Genomic DNA, 13,083 nt, shown 5'->3' on the forward strand with positions numbered 1-13,083 from the left:
AGCAGCAGGCAGCGAATTCCAGTCCCTAGCTGTTCGCATTATAAAAGAGTTAGCGAAACAGTGCGAGTTGGTGGAATTTCCACAATGTAGGGGTGGTACGCTAACTTGCGTCTGGTTCCTCGGTGATGGAAGGGGAATATTACTAATATTCTTTTGAAAAAAACCTATGATTCTTGTCCCATTTTGTGACGAATCACGGGACTATTCCCACCTGTCGTTTCCAGCTGCAACTCCTGTGTAGCCAGGATCTACAGCTTGACCGCCAATAACCCAACCAGTGAAGGTCAAGTTTGTCCCGGGGGAAAGTTAAACCGTCATTGGACCCGCAACGAAATTAATCAGAAGAACAGGAGTTCGAAGTTAAGGTTCGACTCAAATAACTCGTGACGAGTCACTGAACTAAACTAGACAAGACGGCTATACAGTTTACCTTGATATACCAGTCTGACTAACTGACACAGATTAAAGCCAATCAGATACAAACTTACGTTTTCCTCGTAAACAAATCAAATAATCCTACTAATATTATAAATGCGAAAGTTTGGACGTCTGGATGTTTGTTACTCTTTCACGCAAAAACTACTGAACGGATTTTGTTGAAACTTTACAGTATTATTGTTTATGACCCAGATTAACATAATAATAATAATATAGGCTATAATTCATGACGATATTTAATTTATTTATTGGTTAAAAAAATCTACAGCGCAGGACAATCTACTGTTTTTGACGTTCATAAATATTCATACGGGGGAAGCCGTGAAACGCCATCTATCAACATGATATCAAAAACAGAGGTGCAAACTAAGGGGTAAAACGAGGTCCACGCGTACGAAGTCGCGGGCGGCCGCTAGTTATGGTCATAATTTGTCTACATTTGAACACATACGTTTAGCAAAAGTTCAATTTACATGGACTTTACTACGTTGGAATAAGGTCAAGTTTGTAACTGTAGTATTAATATGTGTACGCTAATTTGATGCTAAATGGCAGGGCTGTCATCGATTGGAAGATAATAGTGTAACGTTTTAATATTTATTGAGGAAGTTAGATATGATATAAATTATCGATGTTATTGAGATGTTAATTTATTTGCACTTAAGCAAAATTAAATATTCCTTGTCTACACTAATATTATAAAGAGGAAAGATTTCATTGTTTGTTTGGAACGAATAGGCTCCGAAACTTCTGGACTTCTTTCGCCATTAGAATCTTAATTTTTTTCTATAAAATATTTTCAAAAAAAGTGTAAAATTTAAAGATAGCAGGGAGGCTCTGGATGCAGGCCTCTACCAAACGTGAGATATGGAAGTCATTGGGGGAAGCTTATGTTCAGCAGTGGACGTCATGTGGCTGAAATGATGATGATGATGAAATTAGGTATTTACTCCAACATTATCCGCTATTGTTTACACTCGTAGATGTCAAGCAGGATACGTTCAGATACGTTTAAACAACTTTTTATTGACGGTACGACGTTCGCTGGGACAGCTCATAAATACATAAATACGCAGGTGCCAACCCTAGACTCAGCGGTAATCTGTAATTTATGTAAGCGCAAAGTTGATGGCGCTTTCTAAGCTATACAAGTTTGCAATTCACAAATAGGGCCTTATGTAGTTGATATAGGAGCTATTTATTCAACGAAAATGTGTAGTCCGATGTGCCGTCGACTGTACTTGAAGTACACGTCTGTTTTCTGATTCCCTTTTTAACCGACTACAGATGGAAGGTTCTGTTTTGAATTTTGAGGGATGCGAGGGCCTTTTGGCATATGTATTTGTAAGATAGGTCTTTTCTAACAGAAAAAAAGATACACACAGCCGAACATACAGCCTCCTCCTCTTTTGAAATCGGTTAAAGAACACCTGTTCTTTGCAAACAGTTAGGCCCAGAACAGACGGTGAAACGCAACTGCAACGAAACTGCAACTGCTAGTTACTTTTGAGTTGCATCTAAGTTTCTGCCATAGCGTCCGTTGAGAGACCACACATGACGTAACTAGTTTGAAACTTAGTTTCAGTTTCATTCATCAGAATCATCACAAAGTTGCAGTTTCGTTGCAGTTGCGTTTCACCGTCTGTTCTGGGCCTTACTGTCAATTCAACTAAAGTTTGGATTTGACACTTTTTTACTCTAAACGTTGATCCTAAGCAAAAGTTGTCATAATCATGATTAATAAACTTTCATTATTTGCAAACACCAGGCCTCCCCAACCCGTCTGGCCAGCGTGAGGAGTGTAGGTCAAATCCTCCATTTGAATCTGGTAAATTAGAGGGTCGTGCTCCTGCAGTGGAGACTAAATGACCTGATGATGGTAATACGCGGGATTTACCCAAACGTAAAGTTCTAGATTTTCCCAATAGCATATCCAGTAAAACGTGAATATCATTTAAAGCAGTTGTTCTTTTATGGTTTGTCTTTATATTCGACTACAACAGCGTTAGCCCACAGCTTTGCTCGAGTGATTTTTGGTCTTTCACAAATGGACTTATTTCGCCCCTCTAAAAATCGGGTCACTGGGTCGCAAACCAATTATGTACCAAATTTTGTCTAATTCGTTCGTTCGTTTTAGCCAACTGACGTTTTCTGTTGGACAAGGGCCTCCCCCCAAGGATTTCCTTCCATCACTACCGGTCCTGCGCTGTCCGCATCCAGGCTCTTCCCGCGACCTTCACCAGATCTATTACAGACTAATAACTATAAAATAATATCTAATACATATCGTCCATTTGCGACGACAGTGTGACATCTTCAATTAGATTAACACAGAAGATGTCACGTTGTCGTCGCAAATGGACGATATACAGTTTGGAGGAGGCCTTTGTCCAGCAGTGGGCGTCTTTCGGCTGAAACGAACCAACGAACACATGCAGTTTTGGCGTGAATTCAGTCTGACACAGAAAAGTAATCCTGCGCGAGTCTCTTTACAAAAATCGGGATAAAAGCTATCCTAATCCTTTGTTGTCTCAAACTATCTCTATATCTTTAATCTTAATCGAATCACATGAAAATGTAACAGACAGCCTGACAGAGTTACTTTTGTATATTATATAATATTTGTATGGGTTCTTAACGCGGGACAAACGTTAGACCAGTCGTGATGGAATTTTAATAAGGTGTTGGGTCTATCTATATGAGATCAATTCAAAGATACGGATTGCGGTCATTTTAGTCGTATTTTCTAACTTCGCAGGGGAATCACAAATTCAAAACCTATAGGGTACTTCCCATAGACATGTATCATGAAAGGCAAAAAGGTAGGTTTTACAGCACTACTAAAGGAAAAAAATCGAAACGTTAGTTAGATGTCCAATCGTTGTGGAAATCCTTGGGGAACCTTTGTCCAGCTGTGGACGTAATTTGACTGAAACGTACGATGTTCAATCACAAAAATATGATAAATGATAACAAACTTATTTGCAGTTGGTAAATTAATCGCCTGGGTCGTCAAAATTTTTGCTTAATCTTACAAGGTTTCACGGAACCCTCAGTGTGCGAGCCCGACTCGCACTTGACCGGATTTTTAATCGATGTTTAAGTATGGGGGAGGTATATGGAAATATTGGGGGAGGCCTATGTTCAGCAGTGGACGTCCTGTGGCTGAAATGATGATGACATTTTAAGCATAGGAAGAAAAGTAAATCCGTTTACCAAGCGTGGAGATTATGGCAAAACCCTCCACTAAAGTGGAGGAGGCTCATAGTCCAGCATTGGGCTGTAAAGGGCTGTTGATGATGATGATGAAGAAAAGTAAATCAAATATAAGGACTCACTGTTGTCAGTCTTCGGACTCCTCTGTCCGGTGATCTCCAGGTCATCTCCAAGCTCAGCTATCCTGGGCACGAAGTCTTCCATCTCATCCATGGGCCTGGTGGTCCACTGGGTGGTTGCTTCTATCTACGAAACATTTTATATCAATTATTGTCAACTAGTCTAGTTTAGGCCCCTCGCCTTGGGCCTTAATGACAGCGTTTTGTCACAAGAAATAGTATTTATTCATCTTTGTCATCCAACAATTTTGTTAGTCGCACTAAAAATAATACAGCTATATTAGTACTAACCAGTGCGTGTGTCAATTTGTTAAAACTCCAAAAGAATTAAAAACAAAACAGAAAATATTGTGGATTTTTTTTAAGAATATTAGCTAATTTCAAAGTCGATTTGTCACAGAAAAAAAACATAGTTATGTCGAAGCTACCATAGCCCAACGGGCATTAGTGTCAGACTGTCAATCGAGGGTCGCGGTTGATAGTTTGAACCCTGTCGTCCACCAGACTATTGTGGTGAACCCTCTCCTTACACAAAACATACTTAACTTCACTGGAGGATTTAACGTGATTACTAATACTCTTAGGGCTCTTTTAAATTAGACGTCTAATGCCGTTTTCACCTTCAATACCAAATTTTTAAGTGACCCCTATGGTAACACATAACAGGAATTCTGGTTTCATACTAATAGGGGTAAAAATTACATTTACCATTTAGTGTGGTGAAGTCTTCTAAACTCACAGCTAACGTTTAAAGCGTCTAATTCGAGAGAGCCCTTATTTTCGTGTTTAAAATACTATCTCACACTACGTCAATATTTGTTGCTATTGTCCCACACCGTCCATTGAATAGTTCAATAACAATAACACTCACCTTAGTATCTTTTGCGTGTTGTGTATCGCCCAAATAAATATCCTCCTCCGCTTTAGTTCTATAAACAGTATTCTCAACTGTATCTGTTGGCAGTTCTGTTGGAGTTACTGCTTCTTCTTCACTTTCCACTTCTTCACTCTTAACATTATCTTCTGGGTCTTCTGTAGTTGTGTAATCTACAGTCGTCGGTCTATCATCACTTCTATCATTCTCTTCGAACATCATAGACTTTTCTGGTTCTATATCCTTATGCCTATACTCCTGGTCGTTGCTTCTAAGTAGATCTGCTTGGATGTCGTCTATATTATAATTCTGTGTTCGGATATCATCTTGGCAGTTGATTATAACTATGCTCACTAATAATAATGATAATACTGACTTGGTATACGCCATTTTGGTTCTTTCACTAGTACATCGTTTTTGGAACTGGTTTGTTTACCTGTAAAGAGAGAAAATTAATTAGTTTTTATTTGCTATTTTAAAAACAATTTGGTAGTTAAGAGAAACCACAACTTCTCTAAAACATTTTTTCTAATTTAAAACATAGCAGGAACTTTGTGCATTAAAAGGACCCTTCTCACTTGTTAAAGTTTCAGATAGGTGTAATGGGCGCTATATTCTTTTTCCTACTAAAATTATAAAGGCGAAATTTTGTGACGATGTATTGATATTGTTTATTACTCTTTCACGCAAAAACTACTGAACGGATTTTGATGAAACTTTACAGTATTTTTTTTATACATCAGAATAACATTTATCTGATCTGTGACAAACTAAATTTCACTCGGCGATGCACGATGTGGCGGGCAAAAGCTAGTCTAAAATAAAGGTTTCTGACGTCTTTATCTGCCAAAATGTCTCATTAAGACCCGTGAAAGCAAGTTCTAGTTTATCTAGCAGATAAGTATTCCTAATAAGTTGTCAGGGACTTTATCAAATGGTGAAACAGCCTGTCACACTATAGCAAGATTTTTAGTACAGTCTGCGTCAAGTAGTTCGTGATATTGAAAGTGGCCAAAAAGTTGACAACACAACCTTATTCCAATTGCAACAAAGACGTGTTGCGAACTGTTGGGCAACTTTGGGTGTCACGAACTATTTGACGCTGACTGTACATCTCTGTCTGAAATATATCTCATTATAGCGTCCTTTACAAGTAAGATAAACTAGATGCCTCAAACTTTTGTCCCTCTCGAAATGTTTTATAAAAGAATAGTGTTGTCACGAGACTTTTATCGACATTGTCGATATTTTTTCTAAAACACAAGCTGACCCAGCAAACGTTGTTTTGCACTTTAGGGGTATAAAAATAGTTAACGTCCTATTCTTAGAGCTACTGAAATTCATACGCACAAAATTTCATAAGAATCGGTGAAACAAGTCGTTTCGCAGGATTTTTGTTACAATCACTGTCTAACTGAACTTTACTCGGCCTGAAAACTTGTTTCTTTTTTCAGTTTTTAAATTAAAATAAATAAATACTAACTAATTGTTTTCGATGTGCAAATGAGCGACGTTAGATTTTTACGTAAAATCTTAGCAATGACAGCTAATGAATGTTTGTCAATTGATTACGCAACAATTTAAAATAGTACAATTTGCACACAAGTTACTAAAATTGTGTCATTTTTTGGAAATAAATAATAAATACTTTTTTTACTTTTTACTTTACTTTATTAGAACTCTTTTAAGACTATCGAGCAATTATTGACAACACATCTATCGACACGTCCCCAACACTGCCGCATTTCAATCGGGTACCTGTCCAATAAAGCGAGAAAAAAGGCAAAGGAATTTGGTCATGTCACCGGCGCGCGCGCATGTGCCGGGCGGTTCTTAGGTCCGTATTGTGAGCCCTATGTATTTGTAACAATAAGTGCTATTTTGCAACGAAAATTTTTGTTTGATATGCTATGGACTACAAGGTGCAAAAGTAAGATTTGTAGACTACTTTTGTATGCCGATAGTTTGGTCGGGCTGTTAATCAGTTACATGTATGAAGTGCGCACATTACACCAATTTGGTAAGATTCAAAAACTCATAAAACTCCTTTTATTTCGCAAGTAGGCTTTTAAAAAGTTCTTTTACACGTCCCAGTATTAACCCTACCACTGCTTCGGGACAATAAATGGGCCAGTGCTGAGAAGAAGCAGCGCAAGAAACTCGGTCACTATTGTCAGCCTTTTTCTCAAGGGTTTACAAAGTTTTTATAGTTATGTATAAATATTATTGCGAGCTAGACAGTTAATCATTACAAAAACATTCCAATTATTTTTATCAATTAAAATGAAAAGTATGGAAGTGCGCACAATACAGTGATGGTATCGGCCGATTCTTCATACAAATTATTCGAAGTCGACTAAACTATCGGCCGACTAAAAACTCTGTAGTCTGCAGAGAGTCTTGGTTAGAAAATAACCCTTCTGGCGCAGTCGGGTAAAAACTTTCAAAACTCGGTAAGGATGCCTCATCCAAGTGCTTCTTGCGAAGGTTCCCTGCGAGTGCGATCTGCACCAAATCGTCGGTCCACCGAGTAGTTGATACCATGAATACGTTCTAGAGTCACCTACAGATATCACTGTCATCATCATTTCAGCCACAGGACGTCTGTCTATCAGTTATCTGTTTGTATTAATATCAAAACAATGCAGTTCCGTCTGTTCGTTGATTTGTTACAATTTACAATTAACCGACACTCCGAAAGGGAATGCCAATAATGTCAAGGTTCGCACCCGGTTTCCTACGTGCTTATAGACTAGCTAGAGCATTGGTTCCCAAAGTGGGGGGCGCAAAGACCTTTAAAGGGGGCGCGGGCCATCTGTGTACTTAAGTATAAAAAACCTGCGACCGCTGAGAGAATGCATTCCAGAATGCTCGTTACAACCAATAAATAATCTTGACTGGAGGAGGGGGGGGCGCGGAATTTTTTGTATGGTCGAAAGGGGGCGCGTCTCAAATAAGTTTGGGAACCAATGGACTAGAGACTAGAGAATATGGGATCTAGAACTTTATGTGTATGTGAAATAGAATGGTAATTGCTTTAAAATACGTAATTAATATGGTGTGTGTGGCTTGGTCGAGGACAGACATTATGGCACGAAACTAATTTTGAGTATGTGAAGTTCCATGGACCTATAAAAAAAGGCGGACGGAACTCGCGCTACAACAAAACTGTGACGCAAAATTTTGGCGTTTGTCTATTGTGTGAGTGAATTTAGGGATGCCATGTTAGCCAAAACATTTTACCCATTTATTTTAAGAAAAACATAGATCGGCAGATGTTACTTGGAAATGTAGACAGAATTATTCCGTGCCATTTTAAAAGGATGAAAGGTGTATGCGTTGAGGTAGGCGCGAAATTTTCAATGTTCAAATTTTCTTACATTGTTTGCAAGTCAGTGTGTCAGGGTATGTACATAATGTTGATCAAAAATGATTCACGCAGTTACAAATTACGAATCTTGTGTACATTATAATCATAATCTTATGCATCATCAATATATTATTATTATTATCTCTGATAGATTTTTTTTAACATACAACCTGACACTGACTTGCAATTGTGACTGAGTTTGTTCCGGCGTTTCTTCTCAGCACTTGCCATATGTTTGTCTCGAAGCGCTGGTAGGGCCCAAAAGATAAGGAGACATGTAAAGTGCCCCATAAGGGCTACCTTTTCTTTTTTTATTATTTTCTATTGACGTTCATAAGTGCCACTTGTGGTCTAAACTGAATAAAATATTTTTGATTTGATTTGATTTGATTTGAATCAATGTAAGAAAATTTGAATTTCGCAGTTCCACATTTTTGGGAAGGATCAAATTTGCCCATGAAAATATATCCCATTAAAACACAATTATTATGATAAATTATTTTATTGCCATAGTATGCGTAATACATAACTAAAAAGTCCTAAAATCATTATTAATTTCCCATATTTCGGGTAATTTTCCCACGTAAATAACTGAGAACACTGGTCTTTGACGTATTATTTTTTCGAGTGAATGACGTTTGATTTCAATTAATTTCAATATTTTAATGTCGGGAAATAAGTGATTGGATTATTATTTTGCCTGTGAAATGTGATTCCTTAATTTTTGTTTGTTCGAACAGAACGGTTTTTACACAATTTCATCACACAAGACATGTCGTATTCGTGTTGTTTTTTCGCTGCTTAAATGTGTCAACTGTGTGAAGTTTTCACTCGAAGTGGTGTAACAGGGTGTGAATGTGTGCGTGCCGGCCTGTACGTACAGGCAAGCTGGTGTATCCTAATGTCACAGTATTTTGTTGATGAGAATCCGTCCGACTTTTTTTATAGGTCCATGGTGAAGTTCATTAAACTTAGCTGGCTTGCCCACTAGAGAGTTAGTTAAATGCCCAGTACAGCGTCAGATCGCTGCAAAATTTAGCGTTTACTGCATATTGTAGCGTTAGTTCACTGCATAGTGTAGCATCACTGTTCCTAGAGTTAACTGCCCAGTGTAGAGTCAGTCCACTGTACAGTGTAGCGTTAGCTCGCTGCCCAGTGTATCGTCGTTCAATGTCAAGTCACGGTAATACTATCTATATATTACCGTGGTCAAGTTTAGCATCAATTTTCTGCCCAATGTACTCTGATTTTGTAATATAGCGCGGAGTAGCTAGCTAGCTCTTTGACCTCTGCAGTCATATCGCTGCATAGTGGACTTTTAGCTAGCTACCTACTACAACCCGTACCTCATTGTCTAGTGTAGCGTCTGGTATTTGCCTTTTGTCACTTTACCTCGCTGTCCAGTGCCAGTGCAGATTAACTCACTGCTTAGTGTAGCGTTATTTCCTTAACCAGTGTATTGTCAGCTCACTGCCAAAGTAGCAACATTTCACTGTGTAGCTAGTGTAATGTAGCGTCAGCTAACTGCCTTCTGTAGCGTCAGATCGCTGCCTCCTGTAGCGTATCTCTACCCAGTGTACCCCCCAGCATAACCTCAAAAGTTAAATAGCTCTTTAATAATAACAAGTAAAAAACATATTTTACTGTTACGATTTAAATATTAACTGACGGGCTTCCTGACATAAAACAAAAACTATGGCGGTGCAAAAAGTTAAGTAATGTTAATATTATGTTGTTGTGACTCATGCCAAATGATGTATCTCCCGGTGTAAGGCTGGGTGCACACGGTTTTAGTAATAATAAATTTTACGCCCGACGATACACAAACGATGCTTGCTTAAAGTGAATCAGCAAATCAATCAGCGTTGAATAGAGCTCTGTGATTGGTCGAATGTCACCCTGTGAGTCCACGCGCACTGTGAGACATCATAGTAATGTTTGTGAATACGGGCGTTAATGTTTTACGAGTTCAGAAAAAGTAAAAAAAAACTTTTTTTTGACTTGCAAACCAGATTTTTTCAAATTGTGTTTCTACTCGAGTGAATTTTGGACAGTTAGAAATAAACACATTATTTTCGTGTCGAACAAAGGTATAAATAAATACGATTTTTCATATTCCTAAAGTGAGTAATGATGGTAGGCCTTCTCATCTTCATAAAAGATTGACGAAGATTTTAATTTATAAATCTTTGTGCCATTTTTGTCCAAGACGCAACGGACTGTGGATTCAAGAGATCGCTAGTTCGATTCCCACCAACAACTGGACGTATTTTGTGGTGAACCCATCCCTAACAAAAACATAGGTAATTAAATTTACCTGGAGGGTGTTTTATGAGAAAAAAAATTGTTTCCCTCTTTTTATCACCTGGAGGGTTTGACAGAAATTTTTTGAGAAAAATTTTTTTTTTCTCTCTTTTCATCAGACTACGGCGATGCCAAAAGGAGATGTTCCTCCTATGGCACCTAACCTCTCTACTGGCACGTGTTCTCGCTAAACTAATTATCCAATTTTGATAAATAGAAAGAAAGATAATAAATAGGTAAATAATAAATAGGGTGTCAATTGATTCGTTATTATGGCTGGGGTAACATAGGCTACATTTTACTAATGTGAACGCACACTTTCTTATTTAAAATGTTTATTCCGTAGTTGGGTTATAGATTTTTTTCATTGTTGACAGTGTGTCCCAACCCCAATACTGGTCCAGTTAGTCCCCGAATATAATGGAAGGGTGATGTAATTTTCTCGCGGCGAATTTGGCAGTAATTTGGGTAAATATTCGAGGGTCCACAGTGACCTGTGATTGCGTATCATTTCTGTATTGGCACAGCTCGTGGAGGACGGCCAGGCCAGGACGCTTTATAAATGTGCTACGAAGTCTCGACTGCGATATGATTAGTAATACATACGTGATCGTGTTGATATACAAGTTTGTTGTACTACTTATTACGACTTTAGAAAAAAGAAAAAACTCCATAGTCTTCATCGTTAGGTTATTTAAAAATAAATGCATAAGGTATTTTTTGCCTTCGAACCTTAATTTAGTATCCACTTTAGGAGCACGAATCTCTCTAATACACCAGAGGCAAATGGAGGATTTCGCATACATTCCACGCTAGCCAGACGGGTTGGGGAGGTACGATGTTCGCTAATTTATCTTTCTTTTAGCTGCCTCTTCATATCCATGGGAAAAGTAGAGTTCCTATTCCTCTTCTGACAGAATTACACGGCCAACGGCTAAAGTTTAGGCAAAACATTTTTTTTTGTGAAATGCGCACAAATCTTAGGGCCCGTTGTACCCGGTTTTATTTGTTTTTAAGTCATGTACAGTCACTCCCACGTTCTTACTTACTTAAAAGTAATTTGTTCATACTGTTCTCTCTCGGCTGTGGTATCAATGACCCATGATCGGGTGTAATTTGGTCTTATTAGACATTTTGAGGTGGTACAGTGGTCATTACAGACGATTGAGTTTTTTAAGTGCATCCGAGGAACCAAAAGGGTTAAATATACAGCCGGGAATTCGGGATTATGTGACTCTTCAGTGGTGGCTTTTTCGTTATTTTTCCCGTTAACCGTTAAAATATTTTTTAAATCCATAACGAGGAATGAGAGAGAAAGAGATGCAGGCTCTTGGCCAGCATCTCACCTGCTGGATAGGTAAGTTACTGATGATTAGGCCGAAAAGTGGAAGTGAACTTCATCCGTAATCCACAACCCCAGAGAAATTGGCTCTCTTACCTCCAATAGCGCTGTATGTTAACAGCATTGTTTTGTTATGGCAACAGATTTAGATACAGTTGGTGGTAGCTAGCTAGGCGGACTTAGAAGCCCTACCACCGACTAACTCAAGATGAACATTTTGCCTCCTCTGGGAATCGAATCTGGGACTTCTGGATCTTAAGCAAGTGATCTTACCAATAGACCACAGAGGTAGAATTGCATGAGATCTGATAACTTTTTTTTTTCATCATCATCATCATCATTTCAGCCACAGGACGTCCACTGCTGAACATAGGCCTCCCCCAATGACTTCCACATCGCACGGTTGGTAGCGGCCTGCATCCAGCACCTTCCTGCTACTTTTATCAGGTCGTCGGTCCACCTTGTGGGTGGACGTCCCACGCTGCGTTTTCCGGTGCGCGGCCTCCATTCCAGAACCTTGCTGCCCTATCGGCCGTCAGTTCTGCGTACTATGTGCCTTGCCCTGCACTTTTTTTTTACAATGTAATATTTTATATGAAAATGTTTTTGGTAGGATTGTTTCTTTACGCCTTAAAGTGAGTCATGTTTTATATTACTTGAAATATAAAATTGGCAATAATATTCTTGCATAATATGATGGTTGATGATGTTGTAGGCCTTTCGAAATACCCTCAATTCTTGCAGTTTTACTTATTTTTATCGGGTCGCTCGGTGTTATATGCGAACCGGCTTTGGGGTTCATTACCATTAAGGCCGGGTAGCAGAGAAAATGGCGAAAATGAGGTTTTCATTTTTCATTTTTGAGGTACTAAACAGTAAAATTAAAGGCTAAGATTTTTATTGGGCATAGTTGAGGATATTTTCTAGGGCTATTAACGGATGGAAACACGATTTGATGAAGTTGACTCGATAGAATAAATTCCCAAAGTTACCTCTATTCGTTTTCTATTTATGGTTTTATTTTTAAAATAAGCGATTTGATATTCTAAATCTTTTACTAAACTAAAGTTCAGAAATAACTTGAGGGCTTTTAACGGGTGAAATTTTTATATTGCGTCTTTATTTAGTTACAATGTTAAAAAATGTGGAAAAAATCATCCATGACGGCTTGGACAATCTCAATCAGTCGCGCGGTGGCGCTTACGGAGGACGGACGCGTGTCAGTTTTTTGGCAGTGACAGTTCGCGATTTGTCAATATTTTTGACAATGATGACTTTGATGAGTCACAGTTCTTAGAAATAACACCCGCTACGTCAGCGTGACGTCATATCGTTCGATCCTATTGTCTCTGTCTTAGAGTGGGAAGGCACGAGAAACCGGCAGCCCGGCGCGCCGCGACACTTTGCTCGAGCGCTTGGC

At 38.6% G+C, this 13,083-nt stretch overlaps 2 protein-coding genes across 2 annotated transcripts in view; one reads left to right on the forward strand and one right to left on the reverse strand.

The window, feature by feature from the left end:
* LOC135085479 (uncharacterized) overlaps window positions 1–13,083 on the forward strand; it is a 140,616-nt gene that overhangs the window by 43,205 nt on the left and 84,328 nt on the right. The window lies entirely within an intron of this gene.
* LOC135085478 (uncharacterized) overlaps window positions 1–13,083 on the reverse strand; it is a 78,369-nt gene that overhangs the window by 40,247 nt on the left and 25,039 nt on the right. Inside the window, exons 2-3 of the mRNA XM_063980269.1 lie at window positions 4,645–5,083; window positions 3,777–3,900 (exon numbers count right to left, since the gene is read on the reverse strand). Of these exons, the coding sequence (XP_063836339.1) occupies window positions 3,777–3,900; window positions 4,645–5,037 (517 nt within the window). The 5' untranslated portion in view covers window positions 5,038–5,083. The remainder of the gene's footprint in view (window positions 1–3,776; window positions 3,901–4,644; window positions 5,084–13,083) is intronic.

The sequence above is a fragment of the Ostrinia nubilalis genome, chromosome 28 (assembly GCF_963855985.1).
Source record: "Ostrinia nubilalis chromosome 28, ilOstNubi1.1, whole genome shotgun sequence".
Taxonomy (NCBI): Eukaryota; Metazoa; Arthropoda; class Insecta; order Lepidoptera; family Crambidae; genus Ostrinia; species Ostrinia nubilalis.